The 15,084-nt window shown below is 47.2% G+C and overlaps 4 protein-coding genes across 5 annotated transcripts; all 4 read right to left on the bottom strand.

Annotated features, from left to right (window-relative positions):
* Positions 1-860: 860 nt before the first annotated feature.
* On the bottom strand, positions 861-4,070 carry LOC307070301 (uncharacterized protein). 2 transcript variants are annotated; one of them, XM_079728733.1, is made up of 4 exons: positions 3,745-4,070; positions 3,217-3,299; positions 2,159-2,270; positions 861-1,924 (listed from the first exon to the last, which is right to left on the bottom strand). In XM_079728733.1, the coding sequence occupies exons 1-4, from the start codon at positions 4,028-4,030 to the stop codon at positions 1,005-1,007; spliced, it is 1,401 nt and encodes a 466-aa protein (XP_079584859.1). In that variant the 5' UTR covers positions 4,031-4,070; the 3' UTR covers positions 861-1,004. The 2 variants fall into 2 exon arrangements, with proteins under 2 accessions (XP_079584859.1, XP_079584860.1); XM_079728734.1 differs by having other exon boundaries at positions 3,217-3,257.
* A 406-nt stretch (positions 4,071-4,476) lies between these two features.
* Positions 4,477-7,865, bottom strand: LOC307092140 (uncharacterized protein). Its single transcript, XM_079759042.1, has 4 exons — positions 7,523-7,865; positions 7,129-7,187; positions 6,701-6,794; positions 4,477-5,439 (listed from the first exon to the last, which is right to left on the bottom strand). The coding sequence occupies exons 1-4, from the start codon at positions 7,746-7,748 to the stop codon at positions 4,634-4,636; spliced, it is 1,185 nt and encodes a 394-aa protein (XP_079615168.1). The 5' UTR covers positions 7,749-7,865; the 3' UTR covers positions 4,477-4,633.
* A 1,067-nt stretch (positions 7,866-8,932) lies between these two features.
* gstt1b (glutathione S-transferase theta 1b) lies at positions 8,933-12,225 on the bottom strand. Its single transcript, XM_079759106.1, has 5 exons — positions 10,881-12,225; positions 10,552-10,639; positions 10,149-10,299; positions 9,783-9,959; positions 8,933-9,386 (listed from the first exon to the last, which is right to left on the bottom strand). The coding sequence occupies exons 1-5, from the start codon at positions 10,990-10,992 to the stop codon at positions 9,189-9,191; spliced, it is 726 nt and encodes a 241-aa protein (XP_079615232.1). The 5' UTR covers positions 10,993-12,225; the 3' UTR covers positions 8,933-9,188.
* Positions 12,226-12,384: 159 nt separating this feature from the next.
* Positions 12,385-14,842, bottom strand: ddt (D-dopachrome tautomerase). Its single transcript, XM_079759067.1, has 3 exons — positions 14,645-14,842; positions 14,370-14,545; positions 12,385-12,671 (listed from the first exon to the last, which is right to left on the bottom strand). Exons 1-3 carry the CDS (start codon positions 14,750-14,752, stop codon positions 12,599-12,601), a joined length of 357 nt encoding a protein of 118 aa, XP_079615193.1. The 5' UTR covers positions 14,753-14,842; the 3' UTR covers positions 12,385-12,598.
* Positions 14,843-15,084: the final 242 nt, after the last annotated feature.

Here is a 15,084-nt window from a genome sequence, read left to right as displayed (position 1 = left end):
GCATCTCAGGAATGAGACCAGAGGGGACGAAAGTCAAACGGAGGACCGAACATTGTAGTGTGTCTCCAGGCCTGACCCAACAGTTGGGGTCCAGTTGGGGTTCAGGTCTGACTTTAACTACTGCTCGACTAAGCAAACGGCAACAAGGGTCTGGAAGAGAGAGCTACGTTCTCTTATTCTGTATACGACAAGTCTCACTCTGGAGCATAATCAACAATAAATAACTCAAACGTTTCATGGACTCATCATCAACCTGTATGGTTGATCATTTGTGATCCTGCCTAGTATCGACATCTGCTACCAACAATGGGAGAAAACAGAACTTGGCGTTTGATTTGATACCATTGAATAAAAAAGTGCTTTGCTACACGGATGATAGTGTCAATATCTGAGAGGTTGTCACTCAGCTGATGAGAAACCGTTTGGTCACACTGGTGATTCTACAGCCCATCCAGCCGTGCGGTCTCTCGAAGCAGAAATGTACATTTCTGGGATTGTTATGCCATCTCTGTTGGTGCACGTGACTTTGCAGCCATGATATTGTTTGCACTAATGGGGCCAGTATTCATATTGACAAATCCTATACAGTCTTGGTTTATCTTGGAGTTGTTTTACATCCCAGAGGCAAGATAGTGGTTTCCGGTCCAATCTGTGGCCAAAACTGCCATGAGCACCGCCCGTTATGGATCCACTATCTGATCCACTGACTGGGAGATGTGTGGTCTTCATTGTGATGAAGATAATCTCAGGATGTCATGTTGTCCCCCCCCCCCCCCCCAGACCCACACAGAGCAGTATTTAGCTCCACAAGACTGCTAGAAGCTACTTCCAGAAGGAGCTTCTCTTAGATTGTCGCGAGAAGTCACATGCACGTTTCAGAAGGTTTGATGCAGCTTGCGGAGCGTCGCAACAGAACGCCTGGGTTCCCCTCTCAGAGGATCTAGTCAGGCCGAACCTCACAAGGGGTCTAAGGAACAAACCAGCCACGCCCCCCTGCTAGCCACCTAGAGGCCACACTGGGACTGTTGCCGGTGGCGACGGACGCTACACATCTGGCTGAAGGACTGTCCGCAGCGTGCGCAGCTGTAGGGCTTCTCCTGCGTGTGCACGGTGCGGTGCCGCTTCAGGTGGCTAGAGGAGATGAAGCTCTTCCCGCACAGGGAGCAGCTGTAGCGGCGCTCCCCCGAGTGGATGAGCAGGTGGACCCGCAGGTTGTTGGGCTGAGCGAAGCCCTTCCCGCAGTGGGGGCAGCTGAACGGCCGCTCCCCGGCGTGCACGCGCCGGTGCAGCTCCAGCGCCGGCGCGCTGGGGAACACGCGGCCGCACACCCCGCACACCACGGGCTCTTTGGCCACGCCTCCCAGGGAACCGATGGCCGAGGGAGGGGCCGCGGGAGGGGCCGCGGCTCCAGCGGCGGCTAGGTCAAAGGAGGCCGCGAAGGCGGCCATGTCGTGCGCCGCAGCGCCGGGGAAGACCATGGTGGGGGGGCTGTCGAGACAGTCCGCCCCCCCGACCTGGCCCGTGGCGAAGGACGCCGCCGGGTGGCTGGCCTCGGGGTTACCCAGGCCCAGCTGAGCCACCGCGAACGCCGCTCCCAGGTGGCTGACCCGCTCCTGCATCCAGGCCAGGTCCAGGCCCAGGCTGAGGCGCTCGGGGCTGGGCGGGGCCGCCGCGCCCGGACCCGTCAGCCGGTCGGACTCCGCCTCCAGTCCGACCGACACCTCCGGCTTCATGACCACGTCAGAGGCTCCGCCCCCGTCCAGGTCAACCTCTCCGTTGCCCGCCACGGCGCCGGCGGGGCCCCTGGGGGGCTTCCGCCGGGCCCTGCAGGTCAGGTCCATGGTGTCGCCGGCGGGGCCGTCCAGGCCGGTGGAGCAGCCGGCCGGGGGCTCCGTGGGGCCGGGGTCCTCGGCCGTCTGCAGCACTGCAAGGCCAGGAGGAAGGGACGGGTCAGGGTCACACTCGCATACACAACAACACAAGCTTCACTCCTCCTCTTGAGTGAGGAAGGTATCTGTTCTCCAGGATGAACCACGTCTACCGTCCTATGGACGCCGGGGGGGGGGAGGGGGTTAAATTTAGTTTTAACTAAATTTAAAACTAAATTTAGTTTTAGACGGTGTCATAGAGACTATGGTGCGACGACGAGAGCACCCACCTGTGGAGAGACCGCGCTCTGAGCGGATGTTCAACTCCACCTTGAGGTCCAGGTTACAGTCTGACTTCTCAGCGGCTTCCTCCTTCACCAGGGGCTCCACCACCCCCTCCTCCTGTGGAATAAAGCCAGGGAGAGCCTCAATAACAGCCTGTACAACAGCCTCTATAACAGCCTGTACAACAGCCTTTATAACAGCCTGTACAACAGCCTCTATAACAGCCTGTACAACAGCCTCAACGACAGGTTTGTGTGGGGTCTGGAATACAGACTATAATCACTAAATAGCCATATCTCTTACTTGGCACAATAACTTAATTCCTGGTCATGCAAACAATATAATATAACGAACCACACCAACATAGTCACTCAAAACTGCTCGCAATAAAAACTATTTAACCTGACATACCTGCAAGCCGGCTAGACCTCCCATAACAACCAATAAGGAAATGATAACAATAAAGTCCAACCGCCCTCGTTCCGAGGCACTGTGATCTCATGCAGAACCAAAGACACTTCTATAGCGAATAAAGTACTCTCCGTCTACAACAGCCTCCACAACAGGTTAATCGATAGCCTCTACAACAGCCTCAACAACAGCTTCAAATGCAGCCTCAACAACAGCCTGAACACTGTCGTGAACAGAAGGTTCATTAACGTGGCAACACAAATATGCAAGATTCCTGAGGTGGCTGTGCCACTCCAATGCAATAGCATAACCCCCCATGGTGAACCAGTGACGATTCAGCATAACAGTTTCATAAGATACTTTCTTTGACCCATCCTAACTTGGTAGGAGCAGAGTCACACAGTGTAGCCAATGTGGAACCAAATCAATTTGTATTGCCCTTGCCTTGCTTATGGGCAGTGCAGAAGGGTTATCTTGCAAAAAAGGACATGCAAACTCCACACAGAAGGAGTGAGTGGAAAGAGCTGGAGCCCCGAACCTCCTTCGGGGGCCGAGGTGGACCTTGGCCCTCCTGCTGGGAGGCTGCACCCATATCCAACATTAGTTGAGAGTGAAATATGAAATATTTCCCATCACGAACAACTGCATTTACCTGTGACAGGTCGTGAGGTGTGTCTTCCATGGCCATGTGACCTGTGACCATGGGCACATCACAGGTTATGTGATCTTCTGGTTCTGAAACAAGCAATTATTGACCATTTACAATAACTCATTATCTAGCATTTTATCTATAGTATTACAGTATGAGAAATATTTATATCCATCAGTATTATATATTCTAATCTATTATGTTTGTTGACCAGAATATGTCTCAATGATTCCATTAGAGACGTTCCAAATGGAAAAGGACGTAACTTAATGCTATTTAATTTCAAAACACTTGAACGCAGATATTACATTTGTAATTTTTCGTGTCATTACAGTTACATGAGAGAACTCAGCGTGTAGCTGAACCCTGTTATTACACACTATTCATAGATGGTTGTAACGGCAGAACATGGATGCTAAGATTCATATCGATCTGCATGTTTTGAAACCATCACAATCTCTCCATATAGTTTGTGTCATACGCCTATGTATCGGCTGTTGACCAAAATGTTCCTTATCGACTCATCCTTACCTTCGGGGGGCCTAAACTGGACGTTGTGCATATCATCAGCTCGCTGGATCCGTCTCCTCATCTTTCGCTCGTAGGTCCGCATCTTGACGTCCATGTCCCGTAGTTTCCGTCGCAGCGCGTCGTTTTCCTTCTCGCTCTTCTCTCGCTCCCTGTCCATCTGGGAGCGCAGGGCTGCGTATCCGTCGTCAACCAGTTTGCAGATCTCCACCACGGCAGAGTTGGCCAGCATCTCTATGATGGAAGCGATCTGCGCTTGAAAGCCAACACAATCCGCCATCATCGCCATCTCCTCTGACCCGCAGACCAGCCGCACGCAAATGAGCAGGAATTAGAATGACGATGCCGAACACGACCGTTGTGGTTCACCACGTTGGGCTCCTTGCATGCAGGGACTCCCGTGTTACATAACAAGAGAAAAATACACAATTTTTCCAATTGTTACGATGTTGTGCCTCGTCTGGGTGCCCGTCGCTTGGCGATGACGTCAGTTTGTTGTCCTGCATTCTGATTTACTCACGTCACTAGGATATTCGCGTGTCCTTTGGAAATCACAGGAAAAATATGAAAAAAATAATTGATAAATAATACCCAAATTAAAAGGCCCGACTCGACAATGTTTTATTAAAGTTTTAATTTAAAACACTTTATTTTTTGTATAACCCTTAACAGTATATTTTTGAAATATATCAGTTATAAAAAAAAAGCACACTAATATATAAATTATTACACGTTTTTTACAAACCGCCCATTGTAGGCAAGTAGATACATTATATTTTGAAATGTATAGGCTATAAAAAAAACAGCACACTTAAATATAAATTACTCTAACATTTCTTTTTACAAGCCACCCATTGTAGGCAGGTTAAAAATGCCCCTGGCGCCCTTGATGCTAGAGCGCGGCTGCAGCGCCGTGCGGGTCCTTCCTGACGTGCAGGGCCTGGTGCCTCACCATGTTCCCCAGGAGGGAGAAGCGCTTCCCGCACTGCGAGCAGCCGTAGGGCCGCTCGCCGGTGTGCACGGCCTGGTGCACCTTCAGGCTGCACGCCTGCGAGAAGCGCTTCCCGCACACGCTGCAGCCGAAGGGCCGCTCGCCCGTGTGGACGCTCATGTGGCGCTTGATGTGGCTGGACTGGGAGAAGTGTTTCCCGCACACGCCGCAGCGGAACGGCTGCTCCGCGGCCGGAGGATGGAGCCTCTGGGCGTGGAGCTGCTGCAGGTGGAGGAAGGGTTGGCGGAGGGGCCCCAGGTGGGGCCGCGGAGGGGCCACCGGCCCGCCGGAGAACTGACCCCGGGCGCACGGCGGGGCTTCCCTATGTCCCCGCCCGTCTGGCTCGGCGGTCTGAGGGTCCCTCGCCGTGGTGACGGAGGAGGAGGAGGTCCGGAAGGAGAAGGAGGAGGCCAGGCGCTCCTCCGCTCCGCCCTCCCAGAGGCCAGGAGCGCTCAGCGCCTGCGCTACGTCAGGGGAGGAGAACAGGTCATGGAACGAGTCCAGGGAAGGGCCGTCCTCCTCTGACGGCGTCGCCACGCCGGCCGCGTCCTCTTCAACACACGGTGAGGACGACGCCCACTCAGACCGTGACGCATGGGAGCTCCCTGGGTCAGAGGTCAGGAACTCCACCCCCGGCTGGGCGTGGCACCCTCCATTGCCGACAGCCCCAGCGCTCTCAGGGGTGAGAGAGGTACACTCAACCAGCACTAAAGAACGAGAGACAGAGGACGAGATACAGAGAGGGAAAGAGAGAGACAGAGAGGGAGGGATACAGAGAGGGAGAGAGAGAGACAGATGGAGAGACAGAGGGAGAGAGAAAGAGAGGGAGGGATACAGAGAGGGCGAGAGAGAGACAGAGGGAGAAAGACAGAGAGGGAGAGAGAGAGACAGAGGGAGAAAGACAGAGAGGGAGGGATACAGAGAGAGAGACAGAGAGGGAGGGATACAGAGAGGGAGTGAGAGAGAGAGACAGAGGGAGAAGGACAGAGAGGGAGAGAGAGACAGGGAGAGAGAGACAGAGGGAGGGATACAGAGAGAGACAGAGACAGAGAGAGGACAGCGGTAAAGAGGGTGAGTAAAGGGGTCCTATTATACATCTTTTATTATAATTAATAATTCTTCAAAATAGGGCTGTCAAAAATGAATCCAGAAACATTTAAAGAGTTAATTTATTTTAAACGCAAATTACGACGCTTCCATATTTTGTGCACAAGCCGGTGCTCGTCTGCTTACTGTCATCCGATATTTGCAAGGTCAATTATAAATGTTCATTAATTTGGCTACATTCACCCCTTAACTATTAACAACCCTTCATTGGAAGGGGTTGGAACCTTGTCTATTTAGTGGTGAGGTAACTAGAGCTCCGCTGTGGAATAGGGAATCATTAAAAAAAGCCTTGTTAGACCATAGGTCACGGTAGTGTTATAACAGGTTTGGATCAGCATATTCTATCAGGGTTTCAATGCTCTACTCATCTGCCACAATACCTTTATGTCTTTCAAATTGAAATCTCTTCATTTTGGGGGCTTTTCCCAGCCATTTTTTATATTTGGGATAATCGATGATTAATCAAAGCATGTCATGTGATTCAATATTTAAATCAATTGAAAGCCCAACTTCAAAACAATGATTCTGCAATGCATAGTAAAACAACGTCTGTGAACCAGAACGTCTGTGCATCGTCTGCTGTGGTATAGGGCTCTGGACTCATCCTTCGGACCTCCTTGCTGATTGGTGGTTCGGGAGACGTTACGCAATTCAATAATGCTTGAAACTGATTTAGATCAGTGCAAACTTTGAAAAATGTGTCATTACACCAAATGTACTACACTAGAGAGGGATTTATCAAGCAACCTCACTACTGATCTAGTCTGGGTCCAGGTCTGGTTAGAGATACTGATCTAGACTAGTCTGGTACTGGTCTGGTTAAAGGTACTGATCTAGTCTCAGTCCAGGTCTGGTACGTACTGCCACTAGCAGGGAGCTCCCGATGGCGTTCTCCCATGATGCACCCTGTCAGCTCCTCTTCCAGCTGCTCTGCCTTGATCACCACCACAGGCTTCTGAGAGAGAGAGAGAGAGAGAGAGAGAGAGAGACCAGAATAACATATATATAGAGAAGATACAGATATACTGTACCTAATATAATAGCTCTATAGAGCAGCAGATATAGATATATATTGTACCTGATTTAACAGCTCTATAGGGCAGCGGATATAGATAAACTGTACCTAATATAACAGCTCTATTGAGCAGCAGATATACTGTACCTGATATAACAGCTCTGTAGAGCAGCATACCGTACCTAATATAACACCTCTATAGAGCAGCAGATATAGATAAACTTTACCTAATATTACAGCTCTGTAGAGCAGCAGATAGATAGATAAACTATACCTCCTCCAGCAGGTCAGTTTCTCCATCCTGACCTCCAAGGAGAGGCTCAGCACTGTGACCTAGAGATGAAACAGACTCATGATGATGTATAAATATACATTTCGTATTTCACAATACTTAGGTTAAGTTTTGAGCTTTTTGTATATATCAATTGATACGTAGAACAAAAACATGAGCCTTTAACCCTGTAACTCATCCATCGTTCAACAGAAAAGTGTCATGAACCTTTAAGGCTGTAACTCATCCATCGTTCAACAAAAACAACACTAACTCCTCCATCGTACAACAGAAACATATAAACCTTACTAACTCATCCATCGTTCGACAGAAACATGTCATGAACCTTTAACACTGTAACTCATCCATCGCGGAGGTGAGAGAACATCATCACCACCTTTCTCTGGGCAGCTCCCCAACGGCGGGACGGGGGCTCCAACTTCCATCAGCCGCAGTTTGCTCTTCAGTTCCAGGTTCTCTCTCTGGGTCCGGGACACCTCCAGCCTCAGGTGGGTATAACCATCGTCCACCAGCTTGCAGATCTCAAGAACGGCCGTATTAGCCAAGACCTCCACAATGGAAACCAACTGTGTGTGAAAATTCCCGTAGTTCTCCATCGCCATGTTTTAATTTAAAATAATCCCGGCTATGCTGCAATGCCAATAATGCCAATTGATCATCAAAAGGACGCCAACGACGGTCACCCGTCCATAAGTCACGTCACACCATATATGTGAATTGTAATATTTCAATAAATAACCGAGGTTTGTTTACTTCCGGGTGTACCATAATTACGAGCCCATCGTTACCGTAAATTCAGGAGTAGAGGTTACCACAGGGAGAGAATTATTTAATTCATACTAATGTGAGGGATGAGAGAGGGGTGGTTTGTATTCAAGCTGTATACACTTTATAAAATGTATAGATGATTGTAAGGATTATGTCCATCCTGTCTCTTATTCCTCTGTCATCCCAAACAGTCTTTCCACACTTCTGATACCTTCAGATAACTGTACTCCAATATTGAACTTTCCAAATATTCAATATGAAAAGTATCTCATATTTTTCCTAAGCTCTGCTTAGAAATGAGCAAGCTTCCTCACGGCCTCGTGACTTTAGGGAAGGGCTACAGGAGTCATTTTCTTTGTGTGTTGCGTTTATTCTTCTGTGCAATGGGATCTTGTTGCAGCCACGTGACACTGCTGTTAATGAGATAACTCTGGATAAGAAAAACGTGGCCTCTCCGAATTGCTGGCTTCTACCCTAAATTCTATTCAAACAGGACTACAGAACATATTTCTGTCCTGGCTTGAAAAAATACTAATGTGAGGAATGAGAGAGGGGTGGTTTGTATTCAAGCTGTATACACTTTATAAAATGTATAGATGATTGTAAGGATTATGTCCATCCTGTCTCTTATTCCTCTGTCAAGCCAAACAGTCTTTCCACACTTCTAATACCTTCAGATAACTGTACTCCAATGTTGAACTTTCCAAATATTCAATATGAAAAGTATCTCATATTTTTCCTAAGCTCTCCTTAGAAATGAGCAAGCTTCCTCACGGCCTCGTGACTTTAGGGAAGGACTACAGGCGTCATTTTCTTTGTGTGTTGCGTTTATTCTTCTGTGCAATGGGATCTTGTTGCAGCCACCTGACACTGCTGTAAATGAGATAACTCTGGATAAGAAAAACATGGCCTCTCGGAATTGCTGGCTTCTACCCTCAAGGTCTATTCAAACAGGACTACAGAACATATCTGTCCTGGCTTGAAAAAAATGACAAATACTTTTAAGATGACAGTAGTCTTTTTATTGTTTGCAATATTTAGCCTACATTTCCAAATAGTTTTATGGAGGGACGTTCCCATACTAAAGCTTATAATGGGATGAATACCAGAAATGGATCTGGTCAGGAACATAGGGACTGCTGGGTAACATCCTCAGTGTGCAACATGTGACCACAGTATCATCACCACCCACCTACTACAGCTGAAACTGTTTGACACAAGTGAACTTTGTGCCTGAAACCACATTACTGGGGTACCACCAACATATCCTGAGGTTATAAAAAATACGCCAGGATCTTCGGCTTGAAGACTTGCATCTTGCTGGCGTCCATGTTTTTCACCATCTCCTGCGCTGCCAGGATGTCTTTATGGGCCTCGTCAAACAGCTCTGTTCCCACGGCGACCCGAACCCTCTCCCGCCAGGCTGAGAGTCTGGGACGGGACTCGAACACGTCCAGACCGGAACCTACTGGCTGACACGGACACACGGCGGGAATACGATCAGGAGAGTTCCCCAAAACCCCCCCGAACCCCGCTGTGTTTAGAGGAAGGAGCCTAGAGAAGGAGCCTAGAGAAGGAGCCTAGAGAAGGAACCTAGAGAAGGAACCTAGAGAAGGAACACTGAAGGGACCCCTTCTTCCAGAGACACATAGGGGTGCAATCTAGTGACTTAAAGATTGGATAGAGGGAGAATAGATCAACCTTATTCACAGACCACTAGGGCGTAAGATACCCCAATAACTATTTTTATGCACAGGCAAGAAAACCTGGGATTTGTACAATAGGTCCCCTTTTCTTTGGTTAATTTGCGGTTGAAGGTGACGGGTTTGAATCCCTTTGACAGCGGGAGCGACAGCGGGGTGGCTGACCTGCATGATCTCCACGATGGCGACCAGGTCGGCCAGTGAGACCTGCTCTCCAGCGATGAAGGGCTGATCCTGGAGGAATTTATCCTCCACCAGCTTCAGCGATCCATTCAGGTCCTTTAGCGCGGCCTCCATTTTGTCCTGAGGGACCTCCGCCCCCATGATTTTAGGAATCAGGAGCTTGAGCAGAAGGGAAGAGATACAGTTAGGCAGACAGAACCCCATAGTGCTTCCAGCAGCATTCCTGTAGTTATGGGTCACTCCTCAAAATGGCTCACAGGCCAGCGGTCTGATGACCCCTAGAACACCGGGTCCTACGGACACTCTTTTGGGTCCCTATAGAAGCCCTGATGGGTGTGGCCCACTCACCCGCAGCCAGAAGATCTTGGAGCCGTGCATACGGATGGCCGCGTGCTGCCAGGACAGGTACTCATTGACCCTAGCCCGCTGCTGCAGGTCAGAGGGGTACCAGTGATCCGGGGTCTGGAACTTCTCAGCCATATACTGCATGATGGCCACGCTGGGACACACACACACACACACACACACACACACACACACACACACACACACACACACACACACACACACACACACACACACACACACACACACACACACACACGATTACTTTTACTATCAATGTGGTAGCCTACAATGCGTACAATCTTTCCCATTATTAGTTTAAACATTCCCATGTCTTTAAATAACCCCTAACGGTTGCCCAATTTAAACTGCAGACGGCAGCCCAAACAAACTAATAAATATATACCTCTCTGCCAGACAGAAGTCCCCGTCGCGGATGGCTGGTGCTTTTCTCATCATGTTGATCTTACCAAAGTCCTCTCCATACTGCTGCCCTGAACGCAAAACACACAACACTTCAGTCGGCCTGTCACGATCATTGCCTTTCCGTATAATAGGAACTTTCACTCCACCGACTACTTAATCTATCCAGCAAATAACTGCTTGTTTTACTTTGTATCAGTTCATCAGCCTAAAAGGCTTTTATTGCACGTTTTTGGGTATAGGCCTGAATGGTGAATTACTTCATGCAAACTTAAATGACAAAAGAGTCTACTTTGACGACGAAGTGCCTACCTTCGAGCAGAGAAATCTTTTTGAATTCGAAAGGGATGTTATTCTTTTTGGCAAAGATGTACACGGAGCGACAGGGCTGGGAGAAAAGATCTAGATAGATCTCTAAAGCCATCTTGTTCAGAGTTGTTGGCGTCTTGTCCGAAGACACAACCCCCTTCTCAGCCCTCTTATACTAAACCGCCCACGACAGAACCGCCCAGCATTGCGCACCAATCTCTGTCCAACCTCTACTTACATTATCTACAGTAGCTACAGTATCTAACAGGTTTACCACCAGTACTTTTTATTACTCCGCGCCTTTCATCTATAAGTTAACCCTAGTCATTAAAAAGCTAAACCTATAATGCTGAATCAAGCACACAACAAGAGTAGAACACTGGCACAGTCTGTTTTGTGTTTGACTTCGATCATTCCCATTCTGTCTTCAACCTTTCACCTACTCTGTTGATTTATCCTACCCGTTTTACATGCCTTGACAGCAATTTGGATTATGTCTGTACTTGGCAGAACAGAACGGTTTAATAACTGAATTAAAAAGGCACGGTTGAGCCTTGCTCTTCTCGTGCACTGATTTGCTGAACAACCAACCGGCGTGATTCCTCTGAACGAGGCCTCCGTTCTCCGTCCCCGATTCAACCTGCTGAACCGGACGAAAAACCGCAGTCCAGGTGTGGGACAAACTACAGAAACTAGGGCCACAGACGCTCACCGTTGGCCTGCAGTTGTTTCTTAATTGGACACTGTAATCTTGGGCTACCCAGCTTAAGGCTACTTGTTATCCCTCTGTTGTCATGCGCAGGTGCCAGTCAAATAACCAATTTGATCATCATCCGGCCTCTACCAACCAGCTCATCTGATTCAACCAATCACCTCGTTATCATTGTTTCAGCCATCCTGTAGTGGCTCTATAATAATGTTGGCCTGTGCAACATTCTACATCCGGTCGGTTATATAGAGCTTCCCATCATTTAGTGGCTGTTTAGTAAGGCCTGTGCAACGTTCTTCATCTGGTCGGTTCTTTAGAGCACTGCAGTTATTCGTAAATGGGGGAACGCATACCCCTAGGGGTACTTTGGAGGAGGCCTACTGCAGGGGGTACTCATGAGAATGTCAAAGATAAAAAAACAAAAAAAAACAAACCAAGTTTCAATTCATAAAGCTAGACAATTAAAAGTGAGATTGAAATTGAAACTTAAACATGAAAACAAGGAAATGAGAATCTGTCGAGAAACTGCCTCCAGAAACAAAATTTCATAATTCAGGAATATATTTCAATAGGATTCACTTCTGCATGCTCTGACCCTCCCCTGTCTTTGCGCTTCTTTTATGGGGATAAAGTAGCCAACAAGAAGCACAGGCCCGTGATTCTCACTAAAATGTGAGTATTTGCATCCTTTTTATGTTTGTTTACACTGCCAAATAGAACAAACCTACATTATTTATGTTAATTGTATTCTTTTTTTCTCCCAAAAATGTTTTGGGCCGGTGAAAGGGGAACGGGGCTGAAAAAATTCTTAAGAGGGGGTACTAGTAGAAGTTAGAGAAACACAACTTTAGATCTAGCCGTGCTTGGCTGTATTGTCATGTACAAAATCTTGTATTTAAGGACAGATAAACTGTTTTAAATATTTTTTAAATATTTTCCTTTATTTGGCTATCCAACAGATCTCTTGTCAGATAAGTCAGGTGTAAAATATCTTCATGGCGTCAGCAAGTGGTCACAGGAAACTCATGACAGTCCCCATCTTCCCCACCTGATGAGGCTCCAACGCGTGGAAGCAAATCATAATCCTGCCAACAAAAACACAGGACACTATTTAGCTCCACAATTAAACAAATCCCAATGGGAATACTGCTTGTATTATTCCCTCTGGGAATTCCACCTTGCTCTTGGAATACTCAGTGTTGTGCCTGAACGCGTTCATTGAACGATAGTTCATGAACTCGTGCATATTTTGGGCGAACGTGAACTGTATTACTGCCTGATGAACGTTACTGGGAACTCGTTCATTCTGGTGTCTGCGAACGGCACGCTTACTTGGTGTAACTTTGTTCAATATGGGGGTTATTTGTTTATCAACACGGCGCATGCGTGCGCAGATCGCCGTGTTGTTTGACCGGTTGCAATGGTAATCTCCGTGTGGTTAATTTGCAGTTGCGGTGTTGCCAGCTTACTGTTACATTAAACTGTAATCAGAAAAAGCGGTTATATGCGATAGACCCTATAGTATCTGTCGTATAAAGGCTGGGACGAATTTCAAATTATAAATATGTACACTTTATTTTGAAAGTATAGACCGGCGCGATTCAGATTGAAACGAACGGCGGTGATTATTCTTCAAAACGAGAGCTGTTAAATTGTGGAAAATGAATTAAACTGTAATCAGACAAAGCGGTTACATGCTATAGACCCTAGAGTATCTGTGGTATAAAGGCTGAGACGAATTTCGAATTATAAATATGTACAATCCATAACGTTAGCTCTGGCTCATAGCTCAGCGGACTAGAATACCTGATAGAATCATTGCTTGTTGGCCGGAAACGGAAAGGGGGGCTGTTCACGTTTGGTTGTAGTTTTTTCGTTCGGTTCTCCGTAGGTCGGTAGGTAGTAGGTAGTAGTAGGTAGGTAGGTAGTAGGGCTAGAACCGAGCGAAAAGACTACAACGAAACGTGAACACCCCCCTTTCCGTTTCCGGCCAACGAGCAATGAGTCTTCCAACAGAAATCAATGGGATTTACAAAATGCGCTAAATGTGCAATAAAACACGATAGAAACTGTACTTCGCTACGATACTTGATTCAACCGCTCTATTTCATCCTAGACAAACCACAAAGGGAAAAAACGAATAGCTCACAGCAACATATTGAAAAAAAGAACTATGAACTAGTTCATTTTTTGGAACTGTGAACTTAGTTCAAAATTTTGAATTATGAACGTTTAACTAAACTAGTTAATTTTAAAATTTGTGAACTGAACTTTGAACTAGTTCACGTCCCCCCCCCCCCCCCCCCCCTTGGAATACTTTCTCCCTACCTCTGGGAATACTCTCTCTCTCCCTCTAGGAATATTCCCTCCCTCCCTCTGGAAAACCTAATTCAATAGAATCCCCTGGCAGTTTAGAACTAAACAAACAAAAAAAAGATGTACACTTTATATCTTAAATAGTGTGTGGTACCATATGCCCTTAGTCTGTGTGTAGTAAATCCAACAGCGAGAGGGGTTAAAGATCACTCACCCACTGAAGGTTAGAGATTCATGTTTGAACAGCAGTTATTGGTATATACATGAATTGGGCAACATCAGTGGCAGGGTGAAGTGGTGGATAACGGTAGTGTGTGGTTTAACATTACAGATAAGCTTACAACTAGAGCAGAGTTCATCCACAGTTTCAAGCTTGATTATAATATTCTACAATTGCTTTTACAGTTGAGGAAACCTGAAGTCCCAGCATTCCTTGGATTATACACAGCGCTGTAATGTAAACCTACCTGTCTACTGGGATAACTAGTTGTTCCGCGAGGAACGCGCAGATCTTGGCGCTGTGCTCCCGGTTCTTCTCTGCGGTGTCGGTGACTCCGATCGCAGACACGGACAGCATGACGCACGGAGAAGAGGACCCGGCCATCAGGATCGGTAACCCAGGTTTAACCGCAACGTTCATCCTCTGGTAACCACATGGGGGGCTTTAAGGGTACTTCCAACAACACAAGTACTTAAAAAAAATTGGACTAAATCTTGACAGAAGTTGCCTTAAGATACTCACCTCTTCTGGTTTTCCCAGAGCAGCAGCGGTGCAGGAGCAGAGCTTCTTCAGAAAGTCTGCAGGTAAAACCTCCGCAGAAATATTGGTGTCCAGAACGATGAAAGGCATGGTTGGTGGTCGGCTTTTGAGTGAAGTCTGAAGGAGAAGCACAGCACCGTCAGTTAGTACCTTTTGCAGTTCAGTCGGATGCAAGTTAACTGAAGCAGACAGTCTGAAGGCTCAAAGGTCAAGTGTCGCCCCTACTGGACGCTCGTAATGCTCACATAATACCCTCATCGATGCAGATTATTCATTTTCAGGGCAGTTTAGTTTGTATTAAACAAAACAAGTATAGGTATATTCAGTACCGACGTTTTGTAGAATTTGATTGAAAACGAATACTTTAATACATTGATTTGTTAAGTAGATGTACCACCAGGCGGCAGTAGACTACTTTCCAA

The sequence above is a fragment of the Pollachius pollachius genome (genome assembly GCF_949987615.1).
Source record: "Pollachius pollachius genome assembly, chromosome: 2".
Taxonomy (NCBI): Eukaryota; Metazoa; Chordata; class Actinopteri; order Gadiformes; family Gadidae; genus Pollachius; species Pollachius pollachius.
The sequence above is the reverse complement of the archived record's forward strand: the minus strand, read 5'-3'. Positions and strand labels throughout refer to the sequence as shown.